The 17345-nt window shown below is 37.3% G+C and overlaps 1 protein-coding gene across 1 annotated transcript in view; it reads right to left on the bottom strand.

Moving 5' to 3' along the window:
- Positions 1 to 452: 452 nt before the first annotated feature.
- CTCFL (CCCTC-binding factor like) overlaps positions 453 to 17345 on the bottom strand; it is a 17074-nt gene continuing 181 nt past the window's right edge. Inside the window, exons 2-11 of the mRNA XM_026652844.1 lie at positions 16361 to 16930; positions 14837 to 15071; positions 12485 to 12655; positions 11924 to 12057; positions 9817 to 9937; positions 8664 to 8813; positions 6374 to 6534; positions 3782 to 3964; positions 2794 to 2917; positions 453 to 610 (exon numbers count right to left, since the gene is read on the bottom strand). Coding sequence (XP_026508629.1) covers positions 453 to 610; positions 2794 to 2917; positions 3782 to 3964; positions 6374 to 6534; positions 8664 to 8813; positions 9817 to 9937; positions 11924 to 12057; positions 12485 to 12655; positions 14837 to 15071; positions 16361 to 16921 — 1998 coding nt within the window. The 5' untranslated portion in view covers positions 16922 to 16930. The remainder of the gene's footprint in view (positions 611 to 2793; positions 2918 to 3781; positions 3965 to 6373; positions 6535 to 8663; positions 8814 to 9816; positions 9938 to 11923; positions 12058 to 12484; positions 12656 to 14836; positions 15072 to 16360; positions 16931 to 17345) is intronic.

The raw sequence follows: 17345 nt of genomic DNA, 5'->3' as shown, positions 1-17345 counted from the left end.
CTTTAGTGTTCCGAGAGAAGACCTAGCTATGTTCTTTGCATCAAAATAATGTTGCCTTTCACAATGTGCTCACCATGAGGTAAATGCAAACAAGCTGAAGGTCACACATATCTGGATCTGACAGGAGCACAGAGCTACTGTGGAATAAATCTGCTTGAAAATTGTATGTAATTCTGTAACTAAATCTGGAAGAAAAATGAAAAGTAAATTGAATAAATTCAACCTACTTTTTTTCCATGGCCTAGTTTTAAAATTTGTTTTTCTTTGACGCTGATGTGAACACGTTAGAACATATGTGGCTTTCATGTAACTTGAGCTAACAACTTTTTAGCAACTTTTACAGAAACCAATACCTTCTACAGCTTACTTTCCTTAACATGCTTACAAACTTTGCACTAGTATACAAACTGACATTCTGTACGTTAACAATGGAAATCAGAATTGTGTTTGTATTATTTGTCCATCATGTTGAGGATCATTTCACAAGTCATTTCTGTTTTCTGCTCCCTCGGAGTACTTGTTTCTATTCCATATACGACAGGGACAATCTCACTGGCACAGCATTCAGTGTTCACAAAGGAAACATCTTGGAATGATCCCAGGTCAACAGCTTTGCAGAAAAATTAAACATCATAATTGTCAACTAGAGAAAGAATTAAATACTAAATGAATTTACCATTCTGCAGTTTCACTGTAGGGGGAAAAAAACATTTTCAGTGTCTATAATACACCACTACATTTTTTATTTTAAAGTCTCCAATTTTGGAGGATGAGTACATTCTGTTATAAATGTCACCTTGCTACCATTAGGATTCTGTTCTCAACTTTGGTGGATCAATTTAGTTGTAATGTACAATAATCAATGCTACTGAGTAGCACCAATGATTTACTAACCAGCAGAGACCTCAACATTAATTAACTGGAGACTTACATACTGCTCACATCCATGGCAGAATGATGAAGAGGGAATTTCTTTAAAAAAAAATTTAAATTCATTTTCAACAGCAGCAGCAGAGCATGTTATTCATCAGTCAGAAAGACACCACAAATCCATTTTTAAACCTGAGCAAAAGAGTCAAAAGTTCTTGTGATACTATGATCTTTTAAGAAGCCAATATCTTATAGTCAATATTCCAAGTGTGTGTGGAAAACTCTTCCTCTGCCTTTGTTCAGCCCCAAATACTAACTGTTGAAAAAAGTAATTTGGACCCAGTGCTTTAGTGTGTAAGATCTGAGAGAGTCAAATAATAGGAAGTAGTTGCATTCTGTCTCTCTAGTGCTTGTAGAGACATTATTTAAATTCCAGCAAACTGAATTTCTCACCCCAAGAGCTGAAGATGCACAAAAATTCTCATAGTCTGCATGTAGCAAACAGCAGCAGCAAAAGTCTACACAACATAAGTATTGCAAATACAAAAACCACAAGCAAAACCTAGGTCTGGGTCTACACTGGCATTTCTTTTAAAATCTTCAGTCATAACCATTGGAGCCTCACCACTGAAAGGAGTGGAGGGAACACTATTGTAAAACCACCTGCTGACGTTCCACCTTGAGATATATTCATCAGACTTTGAAAAAGTACAACATCACAATTATCATTATGTGAAATGTTATCCCAGTGGCATTGCCCATACGGGGGGGGGGGGGGGGGGAATCAGTGTAAACTGCCTGCCAATACATTAAGTATTGTGTTGCCTACTCATGCTTAGAAAGGGTCAAATAGGACAAGCTTGCAGTGGATGAATGAGCCAGTACCGTTTCATATTGGCTACCATCTTGTACTCCAGAATCTAAGCTTATTATACTACATGGCCCTGATGACTGTAAAGATAATCTTCAAAATGTGAACAAATTGTAAACCAACGCAGCGTGCCTCAGCAGAGGTGCCTGAGCTGCTGGCAGGAGTTCTCGGAGAGAGGTTCTCAGTTTGGTAACTCACTTCCCCACCTTTGTTCTGCCATAGCCCAGGCAGCTCTCCAGACATGATGCAAAGCTCACCTTGACTCCCCCACCCCTTTTGTTAAGGCTGCTGAGGAGAGTGAGAGAAACAGATATCTAGGGGTAATCCCTCTGTTCATCTTGTGATTTTTAATTTATGGGATAGATGCCCAAAGTACTGGATGGGAGCCTATAGTTGTATTTTGAAAATCAGAGATAATAATAAAACAAATGTGTCTGCCCAAGCCTGCAGACAGCCTGAAACAATAGCTATGAGGTGTGAACTGTCTTAGTCATCTCAGTGGCATGTTAACTGGGAAGCCCAATTCTGTTCAAAATAGTCATTTTTACTATTTCTCTGATGACCAAACACAAGATAAAGAAGAGGAGTGATCATATTATGCAGACATGCTCAGTCTACTCTAAGCAGCATCCTAGTTTGGCATCACAAATGGGAGGAGCTTGGTTTGTGGTACTCAGGAGTTTTCAATTTGGTCCCTATTGCCTGCTGACCCATGCTGATCCGCACAAGAGAAAACTCTGTGGCCTTCATCTTCCTTGATTAAAGAACAGTGCTGCATTTTTGACTATTGCTGCGCAGGGAGACTGGGAGAAAACTTGCATGAGCAGGGGAACAGTGGCTCCAGAATAAATAATTGAGCAATGACTCACACTCAGATGACTGGGCTTTCTGACACACAAAAAGGTGTCTGAAACAAACATTCACCCTATGTTAGCACTTAAATTAACCTCACTGTGAAATATTAATTAAATCACAGGAGGAGATTCACAGCTTTAGCCATATCTGGTTGATTCCAATTTACTTGATTAAATTCTAACTTATTAGCTGATTACCTTCTTGCTTAACATCATGTTTTAGTCTGTCACATCTTTTCTTTTTGCCCTTGCTTCCTTTGCGGCATGTAACAGATTTTGCCCTCACCAATCCACAGCTTTCAGCATGCTTATGCATATTATTCTGATAGGACAATGAAGCACAGACATATGAATGTAGTATTAATGCAATTATGCATTTTAAACACAAAGAGACAAACATTTCAAGTTTCTAATATATAGATTTTAGAAAACTAGAAAAAAGTCAATTAATCTCAATGACTTGCTGCTTATCAAACTTCTGAAGATTGTTCCAGTAAAAATTTTTAAATTCCACTTTAAAGGAACATTATAAAGACTGGCAGACTTAAATCAGATCTAGCATCTTTGTTTGATTCATAAGTGAATAAAATAGTTTATAAAGTATCAAATTTACAAAGAAGATAGGACCAGCTTTTGAAGCTACTATAATCACAAATCCGAACGCCAGTAACACTTCTTGTTGCTAACACAGTATCCTGTGTGCTCAGGGAGCCGGCTGAGATACAAATTCTGCCAGTAGCATATGGTTTTGAAGAATAGGATTATTATTCTCTCATTCACTTTGCTGAACTATTCCTTGTATTTTCTACTTTACATATTTTCTCAGTTTCTACTATTTGTCTTTTGGTACCTATAGGATACTTTCCAGATATTTACATTTGTTTCTTATTTGCCTTTTATTTTCTATCAATAGACTATTTGCACTTTCAATCTTATTAATTCCCAACTTGCACTGTACCAATAAAATTCTTGAAACAAACACCTGGCCTTTTATATAAAGTGGAAAATTATCAGATGTATTAACCCTTTGATGTAAGATCTGGGAAAAGCCTATTGGTGGCTCTGCATCAAGGAGCTAGCAGGAGATTCAGTTCAGCCAGCAGACTGCTTCTTTATAAAAATGTGGTATGTAGTACTTAACTAAAGATATCTCCCCATTGAGATTCCTTAAAAGGAAGTACCTTACCCAGCGTGAATAGCCCTTGCCACATTTAGGGCATTCATAAACTGTTGGTTTAAAATTGGAATCATGGTATTTCCTGAAGTGAACAGTTAGAAGCTGCTTCTGCCGGAAGCATTTGCTGCAACATACACAAGTGAAGGGTTTCTCACCAGTATGTGTACGCTTATGTACAATCAAGTGTCGTTCCTGAAATGAAGAAAACAATGTTTAAAACATAACTAACTTTTTGTGACAAGCAAGAAAACTAGAGTCCAAGGTTGTTGCAGTTTCCTTCATTTGTCTCACAGAGCACAGGTACTGAAGAACATGTAGGGTAAAATTCTGCTCCCACTGAAGTCAATGGCAAAACTGTCACTGACTTGAATGGGACCAGGATTTTACCCAATGTGTACCATCACTTGGAGAACAGTGATCCCTGAAATAAAATGTTAAGGGCTGAGTACTGAGATTTAGTTTGTATTTTCCTAAATTTTTCACTTTACCAGAACATTCAAGAGTGTCAATTATTTTACTGAGCAATGATTTAAAGAATGGTTGGAACAAAACAAACCTTTTCAGAAAATGAGAGAATAAGTTAACTGTTTTGATTTTTAAAAAAATGTTATTTTAAGAGTTGGTGGGTACTTAAGACTTTGTCTCCTACTGCCTGTTGGAAACTCCACCCCTGCTGAGTTTGCATGGCCCCGATGATGCAGTGAGATCCACTGATATGGATCCTTGCATGCACCTGGAGACGCGCTGAAGGAAATGGAACTCTGCAAGGGAATAGTCTATGCTAGCACATCAGGGCCTATGTAATTAACAGTGGGAAGGAATGACTAATAGCAACGGCATCAGAGAGGGTAGAAAAGATTGCTGCTTGTAGAGAATGCACACCTGCATACTGCAGCTTCAAAAACCTCTTTAAGATCTGGCTTGCCTCCTGCCCTCTTTTCCCCAGACAAGTGGACAGCTGACTAGATAAGAGAATCCCTGTGCCCTCCTTTCCTCGGACGAGTGGTAACTGGTGAGTTCAGAGGGCAAAGTGGTTTTAATTCAACAGAAATTATTTAAAATTAATAAGCTGCTGAAGTTATAAAGAACACACGTGAAAACCCATATTACTGAGCTCTCAGTATTTTACACTTTGTTACCCACTTCAAGGGAGCAATGGCAAGAGAAAGCTATACATGGTTTTAGTGGGCTTAAAAGCCCAGCCTTAAAAGTTAAATATCCCTTTCTACTACAGAGTATGCTTGTCTGGTTGAGAATCCATGCTTTTGATCCATATTTAGTTATCTTCTCTCTATAGTTTGTCTCTTCCTGAGTGTGAGAGAATCTTTCTAAAAATCAACAGGCAGAACAAGTCACTACATTTTCACACTTTTCCAATGACCGTTCTAAAAGCACTTAGAGCAGGAGTCTCAATGAAAGAATCCTGTGTGTTTTTTATGAGTTCTTTTTAGAAAAACTTATACTACTATAGCATGTTTATTCCTTTGGATTGTGAAGATGTTAATTGTGCTAATGTATAGTACATACATTGCTAATGTAAGGGTAATAATGGAGTTAATAACTGTGATGAACAAATAAATATTCCATAGAGCATGGCCACATATTTCAGTTTTTAAACATGACAGATTTCTAAATACAACTTAAGAGGATGAAAATTCATCACGTCTGGACTGCACATAATTCTCTAATCAGAGCATCCAAAAATAAGTTTCTTTGGATTGAAATATAGTGTAAAATGATTTGTCTAGAGTGTACATAACTCTTTAATCACATCATCCAGGAATGAAACAAAGACTATACGTTATATATTGGGATAAATATGCTTCCCTATGTTACTGATATAGCAAAACATATATGAAACATATAGCATGATTTAATTCTTCCATTTTCAGATGTATGAAAATTCCTTCTAGAATAGGTATAAGATAGAAATATGTAGAAATACATTCTGATAACAAAAGGTCCACTAAGAAGTTTGTTTCATCCAAGGCCAGATAAATAGAGCAAAGCTGATTGAGGGTATGAACATTTCTAAATGAAATGTAATGAAGTTTCTAAAGAGTTGTCTATATCTGTAAGATATGGGGTACATCTAACCTATTAAAAATCTAAATTGTGTAAATAAATTAGGCAAGGAATACAGTATCCTATGTCAAATTACTTCTTATGAAAAATAACCTACTCCAGGAATCCAGTCTTTCCTGACATTTTGTATTCCATGGCTTCCAAGCTACTTTTATAGTATATTGTTATTTGTTTTATATAAATGCCAGTTTGGATTGAAAAAACTTTATTCTGTACAGGTTGAATACTACAAATAAGATGCAAATACCATGTTTTGTTACCACAATGGCAGTGAAAATAACTGCTCTTATTTTCTACTTTCGAACAGATCATGTCTGAATGATTTTTCATAAGCAAATAGTTTAAGATTTTTTTTGCATTATTAATTTATCATTCATTCATAAACCGGTTATCTTGCAAATAAATATAAACACAGTATTTTAGCTAGATTGTGGTAACAAATATAACCCCAAAGCCAAGCCTACCCCACAGAAATATCAACTGAATAAACAATCACACTCCAATTAATGTAAATACCTGCTTGCATGCATAACTGCATTGGTCACATTTGAATCGTTTTTCATTTCTATGAGTTTTCTTGTGCTGAATAAGAGCATAGCGCTCATGGAAGAGAGCTTCACAATAACGGCACTTCATCGCTACCGCCAGGTAGGAATGCAGGTTTCGTAAGTGGACACCTAAAACAGTTTTAAAGATCATTACATTGAAAAGTTGTGGTAGCTGAAGATGGATTTTTGGATGTCCATAGTTTCAGACAAAAGGCTAGTCTGTGAATAGCCCTGAATAGGTGTACATTTGGGGGGAGGGGGGAAGAGGTGTGAAAGAAAGCTGACAAGGAACCTTCCAGGCCCTTACAACCTCTGAACAGGAGCCAAAAAAACAGTCTACTGGCATCACCTATGGGACAGCGGCACAAAGGACCATATTTTCAAAAGGTGTTTAGGCGTTTAGTGGGATTTTCAAAAGCACCTAAGCAGTTTGGGCACCTACCTCCCATTGAAATCATTATGCATCTTTAGGCACCTAAGTACCTTTGACAATCTGGCCCAAAATGATATTTACCGTATTGTAATATGGTACCTGCAGTATACGTGGGCTTGTTGACAATCAATAGGTGCTTGTTATGGAATTTGTCTTTGTTCAAAGATTATCACCTAAGTAAGCACCCTACCGTATTTCTACCTTTATAAATAAATATTTAATTGATTTCAATTTGAGTTAGGCCTTTAGTGGGTTTTCCAAATGTACCTAGGTGCCTATCTTTATCTGCCTAAATACCTTTAAAAATCTGGCCCTTTATGCCTCAACCCACCTCACTGGGAGCCCACTATGATAACTTATTTAATCAAATCACACACACACATATATATATATATACGTACATACACACACACACACACACACACACACACGTGATGAAGGCATGAGCCTTTGTACAAGAAGCTGAAAAATGTGCAGTATTGACCCAAATCATAACTTTTGGCTATTCAGCACTTTTGAAAATCAGGTTGGCACTTAAGTATCCATTTAAGACCCTAACTTTAGGCTCCTAGTTTGAAAATCTTGGCCTTTTGTATAAATTTGTTTGGAACCTGTCAGTTGTACTGACTCAATTATAACAAATAGGTTGTATTTCTAATACGGTGGCTTGTTAATGGAAATCTGGTTTCTATGAGGTCTTCCTATTACTTAACGACATCAATTTACAAGTGAACTATATGGATACTGATAATTTTATTGGTATGCAAATGAAGTATTGTTTCAGATACAGAGTTAGTATAATCATAATTCTCCTGGAAACTCATGTGGGTTTGTATTTCCAATATAGTGGTTTGTATAACTGAACATTTAATCTGCATATATCCAGCTTTCATTTATGATATTTTAAGCATAAATTTGCATATGCACCAGTACTGTAGTGATATTACTTGCAGGTGAGAAAAAAAATCCATGAGTTGTATAAAGAATTTAAGTATTTACATCAGAATATACTGATTTGCTTTCTGCTTGATGGGAAAAGACCCAAAGAGTTAAAGGTCATTTCTATTTATTGTACACCATCATCTGTCATGTCACATGAAACTTACAGAACCTGAAAACAGATCTGCTACAACTGCTTAATGGAATTTAGAAGTTATATAGTACAAATATTGCCTGCTAAGCATATATGAAAGCAAGATTAAAAGTTAATATATACTTTATGAATTGATTATGAATATGATTCCTTGTACTCTTTGAAGTCTCATTAGTGAAATGCTCGAAAATTCACAAGTTAAAAAGACAGTCAAGGACAAATACAAAGGTACAAGCAGATCTTATATATTCAAGGATATCAGTGTATTAAAAACATTCAATATATTTCCAGCTCCTCAGATTTTTGGTCTGACACCCACTTTTATTTCACGCTTGGGCTGGAACAGAATCTGGAAACTGTGACAGTCCCATCAAGATCTGCTCCTTCTGCCACACTGACTTTCCACTCTGTGCCATAGAGAATCTATGGCCTAGATTTTTGTTAGGGCTGTCGCTCTGGAAAATGGATTTTCCTAATGCCACAGGTATTTAGTAATATCTTGGAAATGTTAACTCTTGATGTGGAGCATTATAACTGTACCAATTTATAGCAACCACAAGATGGCACCACAACCCCTCAGCATGAGAAATTCATGAATATTTTTTCCCTAGGAATTTTTTAGTTAATGGTAAAAATAAGTCAATGAATATTTTTATAGCCTATGAACAGTAAGAAAAGATACCAAATTCCCTATGCATTTGCATTCCATTTTTTTCTTAAATCCAAACTCACCCAAATCACTTTTTCTTGCAATAAATGTATTACAATGTGGACACTGGTATCTGGGCACATTTTCACTATGCTTCTGTAATATATGGATTTTCATGGTACCACTTTGTGTGAATCTGGCCTGACAAACATAACATTCATAGGGTTTTTCTCCTATGAAAAAAGCATGAGAAGTTAGATAATATATGCTCAGCAGCTCTACATATATATTTGATACAAATGCACCTCTCCCATGGACATCTATGGCCCTGATGCTGCACTGTGATCCACCAGCACGAGCCTCTGCGCCCGTATAGAAACTCATTAACTTCAGTAGGAAAACTGCATGATGTGTGCAGAGATCCACACTAGCTTACAGCTGATCCCAATGCAGGATTTTAGCCTACAGAAGTTGTGAGCAGAACTAATGACAGTACAAAGCCATTTATGTAACTTAAAATATTAATTAGTTTATTCTTCTTTTCTGCTGTGTTTAATGTAGGAAAATGCACAATTGCTAACACTGAATTCTGCTCTCAAGCAGACTTTGTAATCTGTTTGTCTTCACTGGGATTCCATAAGGAAATAGGAGAGCACATCAGGAACAAATTACTTTTGTTATTTTGCCATAAATATTAAAATAGTGCAAGTTATAATTACAGGATTTGCAGTTACTCATTTGCCAAAATAATTTACATGAAGGAATTGTATTTTTAGGAAACAGATGTGCCATAGTCATGCCCACATTTTGGGGCAGCTATTTTTTTTAAACCCTCCCTGACTGTGAGACACATGCCATGTAAAATTAACCAGGCCTGATACAAAACTGAAAATTGGATCACAGAAAACAAGAGCACACAAGTGAAAACACTGAACGTTTTATTTCATATCGGTAAATGTCAGTTTAAACAAAATGAACGCAATTAAAAAATTGTCATAATCTGATAGGCCAAATTTTCAAAGATAGTTTTAAAAACAGATCCAACAATTTTACATGAACATTTTCCCATGTATGTTCTTGTGACACACAAAACGTAAGTGAAAAAATTGTCTGTGTAAAACTGCAGCAGCAATTTCAGAGGCTGGATTGAGGCCAGTTTAAAAAAAAAAATGTAGTCCTACAGATTTACCAAAACTGTAAAATATATATATTCACCATTACATTAGTAAGTCTTACCTGAATGAGTTACCATATGTCTTTTCAGCTTATAGGTATCTTTGCTAGCATAACTACAGAGATAACAGTTATAAGGACGTTCTCCTGTGTGTGAACGAATATGACGCTTCAATTTGCTTGCCTAGTGTAAAAGTCAAAAATTTATTCAACACCACCCATATTAAAGGGACACTGTCAACTTAAAATCTAACCCATTTTACAAATGTAGCAATTTCAAGTTCTACATCAGTCATTAAAACAATCTTTCAATTTTAGTGGATTTGCAATCACAATTTTTAGGAGTATTTTTAACGTTCCTCCCCTGCAAGGAGCATTGAAGATCCACACAAACAAAAGGGAAACTGACTATACAGAGGGAAACAGTGAAACTGGCCCTGCATACACCTTCATCAAAAGCACAAAGGCTAGGATTTTCAAAGCAGCCTAATGAGGGCATCCATCTCCCTTTGGCAGCTATGAAAACACCAGCCAAAGAAAAATTGAACATATAGAGAAAAAATGGAAAGGCCAATACTAAGTAACATATTTGCTCATCACATTGGTTTCAATCTGGAAAAGATTTACATAAGAGATGACAAAGATATACATGCTTAATTTAACCCATGAATAGCCCCACTCAAGGTCACTACTCAAGTAAAAATCATTGATGTGCTTAAGTGTGTGCTGCATCAAATCCTAACTGCATAGCAATAACTATCTAAGAGATTCTTCAGCACTCACTCAAGCAAAACTCTCAGAAACTTCAATGTGAGGTTTACAATAGCAAAAAGTGATTAATAAGAACCTTACTTAAAGAAAGAGAAAAGTACAGAGTATATTTAATATTTTTAAAAATCATTTCACTTTAGATTTAAATATTATTCAAAATCTACTAGCACAATGCATGTGGAGAATTAAGGGACCATATTTTGAAAAGAAGAACGGGCCATGTCTGTACACAGCTGCAAATTGGGCACAGCATGTCAGGCACTTAAGCATCTACATAGTCATTTAACAATGTAACTGCAATAGTCAGTGGACACAAATGTAGGTGCATGATTGAATGCTTACTATTCCATGTGAACCTCTGGCATTTTCTAGTTTTTATTTTATTTGACCCAGAATTACAATATAGATGCCAATCCCACAAACACTAAGCAAGTGCTTAATTGTACACATTAGCAGTAACAAATGACTATAACAAGCCTACTCATGTGCATAAAGTTAATCAAGTGCCTGTTTGTAGGATATGGGTAACTGTAAATACATCATACAGCAGCCATTTTACTGTTAGATAATAACTAGAAAAAATATTAGAACAAAATGTATTTGTTGGTTTGTTTCCAAAAAAGGGTTAGATAAACACAGAAAATGTTAACTTAAAAAGTACAAGAGCTCACTCAGAAGAATGAGTGAGCAGACAAAATAAGAATGTGATGATTCTGAATAAATGTCTTTATTTTTTGAAAGGCTTCTTCATAAATAATGAAATTCATCCTCTACTTCTGAAAGTTTTATTAATTGGGCTTTGTGAAGGCACCTGGAGGTGGAGGAATGGATTTCACTCCCTCAATGTTTGGCCGGATCCTGGGGCTGAAAACTCAGCCCTTTGTGGCCATTACACAAGTTTATGGGCCATTGAATCTGGAGATCCGATATCTCCCTCTGCCACAGGGGCATGTGTAAGCAATCTCCATGCCAGTCTATGGGATCCTGTGGTGTGCAGGGACTATAGCAGCTATCTGTGTGGCCACCCCTCTTCTGTGGAGGGAAGTAATGGGGTTAAAATGATGGAAACAACAATGCACAAGCCCTCTGCACTAAGGAGAATCTCACCAACCCAACCCAGTCGTTCAGTGTCAATACTGTAGCTTAACTTATGCGGCTACATATGTCATTTTCTGACCTATGTATCTGCTATGGTTAATGAGTTTTGTAAAACTAAGGTCAATAAAGACAATATGAAGGTGCACCATTAGGTCCCAATCCTTCAAGCACTTGTGCTCATAAGTAATTTTATGCATTTATGTAAAAACCTACTGAACTCACAGCATATCAGGCCTTTGTATTTGAAAACATAAATCCCTCCTCCCCCCCAAAAAAAGAGATTCAGTAGTACTGCACTTACTTCTACACTAGAATATTTACACATTGAGCACTTAAAGGGTTTTTCTAGAGTGTGCTTATATCGCCTGTGTCGTGCAAGCTCACCACTGGTCACAAATGCCATCTCACAGTCACTGCACTTATACGGTCTGGTCCCTGTAAGAACATATTATTTAGAATTTTTTAAAAAGGCATATCTGTAATTTCTCAGTAGTAAATCAGCATTTACACATTAATGAAAATAGTTTTAATATCAAAAATTGATATGAAATTTTTTGAAGATTCAAATATTTTAAAACGATAAATGTATTACGAAAGCAAGGTTTATGTATTACATACCTATATTAAAATACTAGGAAGAAAAAGGCCCACAGACATTAAAGGAGAAATTCATTTCACCTTGAGGATGGTTCTGTTGAACACTAAAGCCATGTCGTGTCACCGCTCTACATATGGAACTCCCAATAAAATCATAAAATCAATGCGGGGTTTTGAATTCAGACTGATGGCAGAAGACAAGATCATTTCAATGCCACTTAAATCTGGCAGACACCAAGAGCACGTTCTTACATACTAAGTATACCTGTATGTGTATTCACATGGTTACGCAGGAGAGTAACTGTACGGAAAGCCTTAAGGCAGAGGTGACACACATGGGGTTTTTCATCAGAATGGGTTTTCATGTGACGATTAAGACTTGACATTCTAAGAGAGGTGAATGCGCACAGATCACAATGGAAGATCACCTTTTCCCCTATGAGAATATAGACATATTTAGGACACATGAGCCACAAAACAATTATTTGACTTAAAGAATAGTGCCAATTTCCTAACTAAACCTCCTAGATTAAGTAATAATACTTTTCACTTCTGCAGTGTCTTTCATAAGAGTACCTCAAAGTGCTTTCCAAAAATTAAGCCTGTCAGAAAGGTATTATTATACCTATTATAAAAAGAGTTTAAAGTGATTCATCCAAAACCATACACTGAGTTAGTGGTACAGTTGGGAACAAAATCCAAGAGGCACGACTCCTAGTCTAACTCACACCAATGGATAATCCTCCCTCCCTTGAGAGTATCTTTAACATTTAGCTCATCTAGATGCTTATATCCTGTGGAGTACGCCTCTGATGTCAGTTTCATTAACTAGTGAGACAACCTCCTATACTTACACAAAAGCCTAGAAATGGCAGATTAATTATGAAATTCTCCACATATTCAGAGGTTTGAAAATACTAAGTATAGACAAAAAAAACTATTATAGTTTAAAGCCTCTTAATCTATTGCTTGAACTTCAAGAATGCAAATGCAGCAGAATGTTAGTTCCGTAAGCGGTCAAAGAGAACTATACTCCATGCTGATTATATAACACCTGCAAACCACATAATAGAAGTAATGAATTTCTTTAGAAAATAAATTGAGGAAATGTGGCACGTTTTCAGCTTTCAAGCAGATTCAGAGTTGCCAAATGGCACACAGTGTAATATTTGGACAGCCTTCCTGGAACCATTATCTCAGGTCTGGGTCAAGCTGATTCTCTCCGATGACCATTCACGTTGCAGCCAACAAATATTTCTACAGAATTCATGTGCCTGTATCAGGACATGCAGCTAGTAGCATACTTCAATGAATAACGAACAAAAGTACTTTATCATTATTTTATTCATCAGTTCATATCCACACAAAAAACTGCATCTTGGAACCACCCATAGGCGCCTCCAAACTTCCTGCAAATCTTCTAAGTTTGGCCACAGGGAGGCATTGTCTGGCATAGCTAGTAAGAGCCGTCAAATCAGGGCTCCACCTTATTAAGTACATCAGACAGAAAACCTGCCTCACCAGAAAAGTAGGAACTTTGCTTCTTAGGCAACTTTATCTGCCTGCCCACCCCAATCTCTTGCACCCTATATCGCCTCTGCTGCTGCTGCGAAATGTTTTTGCCTGCAAACCTCCCCTTCCTTCTGCCTTCTGTTAAGGACTGAGACATGGTGGCAGGGGGCACATGAAGTTTGTCACTGTTACAGAGTCTGCTTCTCCACCTGGCAAACTCTTATGGCTCACCAGACAGAAACTCTGTTCTGGCAAACCTTACTAGGACTGCTGAATTGGAACTCCCATTATCACAATCAAAGAAAGCTGAAAGTGAAGACACAGATGAGAGCAAACTGGAGGCACAGAGGCAGCTAGGAAGAGGGGTTGGTACGGTAGCAGTGGAACTAGATGGGACAAGCAGGATGCACATGGACAGGGAAGCCAGGATCGACAGGGGAATCAAGAAGGGAGCCTCAGAGAATGGGAGTTATCTGTGAAGATCTGTAGCTCCATCAGCTTCCATAGCAAAACAAAAAACCCACACCAGATGAGTTATAATAAACAGCTTTTTGTATTTTCCTCCACCATGAATTATTACCCTATTCTGGGCTTATACTTGATAAAGCACTCAGTGCAATTACAAGTTGAGTTTTTCTCACCTTTGAGTTTGTCGTATTATAGGAGATTGGAAAAGTTATAATCTAAGGATTTCAGAAGACAATGATTTTAAATATTAAGATTACCAAGAAGGCTCTAAAGAGTACAAATCTCAGAATGACTTTAAAAATCTTCATGTTTAATTATTAAGCATTTACACTCAACTTTAAGTGGAAAACCCAATGGAACCTTAGCTGTGGAGTCAGGTTTCAAATCCTCCAAGTTACTTAAAGTGCAGATGATTGAGGCAGTAATCTGAAGAATTTCTCTGTTGAAACTTTACAGTGACATCACACCGATTAAAAAATTCTTATCAGGTAAGGTCAGAAAGGGTTATTCATCCTTCCAAATTTCAGTAGTAGTTCTAACCTTAACTTAATCTAACCATAAAGAGTAGAAGTTACTTACAGGACTTCAATTGGTTTTCTAAATATGAGCTACAAATACTGCATAGTCAACTTTTTACCTTTTTTCCTATGCTGTGTGTTTTTTTGAGCTTCTAGAGTGTCAGTGTTTTTTATAACTGCTTGTTCTTCTTGCTCTTTGGGTTCACAGTGTGACACTGACATATCATCTTTGGCTTTACAGCTCAAGATCTTTGCTTTCTCAACAGTGAAAATGTCCTTTTCTCTTCCCTCTTCATTTGGAGGCAGTTGCTGGACCTTACCTTCAACTGCATGTAGATCTTTACTCCTATCAATCTAGTTTAAAAAAATAAAAAAACAAACCGTTTTACACTTCATCAAGAAAGAAAATGGTCTCAGTACAATCATGCTTGTGGCAAAGCAGCAGAGGCTATCTGTACCTGCAAGGAGAATACAATAAACTACCCATCAATTAATTCTCATTTGCAGCTAGTTATTTGGTACATAATCTGCAGGGATTTTGATTTGGGACCTACCGAATCAAGGAGTTTTGACATATACTTCAACAGGACCAGACTTTGGGCCCCAATTGTAGGTGCTTGAAAACTGTGTCCCCCAATTTTCAAAAAAGGCCATTTAGGCATCTAAATTGAGTGGGCAGATTTTCAGCTCAGTGGAAACTCCTGGAAGTTGAGCACTTCTGAAATATTAAACAGCTTCATGTAAAGTTTCTAAATGGGAGCTACAGAGTGCTGAGCAATTTTCAAAATCAGACCCTGAATCTTTACAGATTTAAACAAATTGTAGACCTTCTTTTTGAGACTATAGCAATGAGACTATACAAGTTTATATTTTCAACTTCTTTTGACAGCATTTTTCATATAATTTCTAGGACTCTACGTTTTAAGAAAAAACAAGGAAAATAAATGTAATTTTTAAATTATATTTTTGTAAAATTAATATAGGATTTACGCAGTATATTTGTAAACATTTTGTATTAATTCCACATCATGTGGTAGTTACTAAGGTATTGTAATTGAATTTTTATAGGTTTTAATAATCAGTGTGATCATTACTACTCTCACGACTACAAAAATATAATGCATCATCTCTTGAAAGGGACAATGTCTAGTATTTTAGGCCCAACATTCAAGTTTTGTAGCAAAATTTACAAAGCCAAATATTTATAGCAATACCAGTGGTTTCATGAACTTTCCAAATAGTTTGTTCTAAGTGAAAACTAGTTGTGTTTGGCTTTTTATGCTGTATTATACTGATGTGTGAGAACCAGGAAAGGAAACCTACCAGCGTACTTATGAACATCCGTCTCAACTGAAATGCAAATAATGTAGAAATGAGAAAAATAAATTTAAAAAAGTCTTTTAGTTTTAATAAACTGTCAGTAATGTATATAGGAAAGATTGCTTTTTAATAACATAGGCGGAGATTTAAAAAAACTCACTTAAGGGATTTATATGTCTAAATCCCTTCATTTAAAAAGTCACAGCCATGATTTTTATTTTTCATTTATATTTTTTAAAACCAGATTTTAGTTTTAAGTCTACCAATATAATACTACAGACCAAAGGTTACCATCTCATCATCTTCATTGATGGTATCTCTACCTTAATCAGTAGCATTCCTGGGGGTTTATCCGTGGACAGGTTTTCTTCATCTTTTGCCTGTACTTTTTCTTGCAAAACGTTAATCTGCATCACCTCCACATCATGAAATGTATAAACACCATCCTGTATACTTATTGCTACTCCTGTGGGTAGATTCTGCTGAGCACCTACTCCCTGTTGCACTACTACCAAGGGCTGCAAGACACTTGCCCCTCGTTGTACCACCATGTGCACCCCACTCTGCTGCTGAATATTCAACTGACTGACCCCCTGGAGGTCGTCTTCCCCTTCCTTCAAATGCACAGTCTGCAGCATTATCAAATGCTTTTCACCCTGTACTGGAGATGGGGACAACTCCAGGTTTCCTCCTCCTTCTTCCAGCTGCTTGGCTAGAGGGGTTCCATTTAGGCCTTCAGCATCTGGGTCACAGGTGCTGTTTCTTTCTTTCACCCAGGATATCTTGCCCCCTCCATCATCTTCTCTTGCCTTGTCCCAGGTTCTTTCTGCACCTTTTATTTTGGTGAACGGCTCAGGCAGGGCTGAGTCCTGAGAGGCCATCATTAAGCGAACCTGTCCCAAGAGACAGCAAAGAAAGCTACTAAGGCACCTCATCGCCCTTAAATTCAGCGCAGACCAACTCCACGTGCTGCCCCGCACCATTTCTGCTCCTTAAAAACCCCCACACCCAGAAACCTTCTCAGCTAAAGATCTGGTCACCCAAAACCTACCTCCACTAGCCACACACTGGGAAAACAGTCCCCACGACCCTTCCAAAGCTGCCTTTTCCCCATTAAACCCCACAACACCTCCTACTCCAATGACCCCCCCACCTACCACCCACCCTCTATTAAACACCACCATGGCACCCCTCAAGCACCTATCCCCAAATACCAACCCATACACCCTGATCTGGGCAACCCTCCAGGAAACCTACCTCCCGCCCTACTCCTCAACCCCCTGCCTTCCCCAGAAGCTCCCCAATCCC

Source organism: Terrapene carolina, unplaced genomic scaffold, assembly GCF_002925995.2.
Source record: "Terrapene carolina triunguis isolate 2854851 unplaced genomic scaffold, T_m_triunguis-2.0 Scaffold130, whole genome shotgun sequence".
Lineage (NCBI taxonomy): Eukaryota > Metazoa > Chordata > Testudines > Emydidae > Terrapene > Terrapene triunguis.
This window is presented reverse-complemented; position numbering and strand designations above follow the sequence as displayed.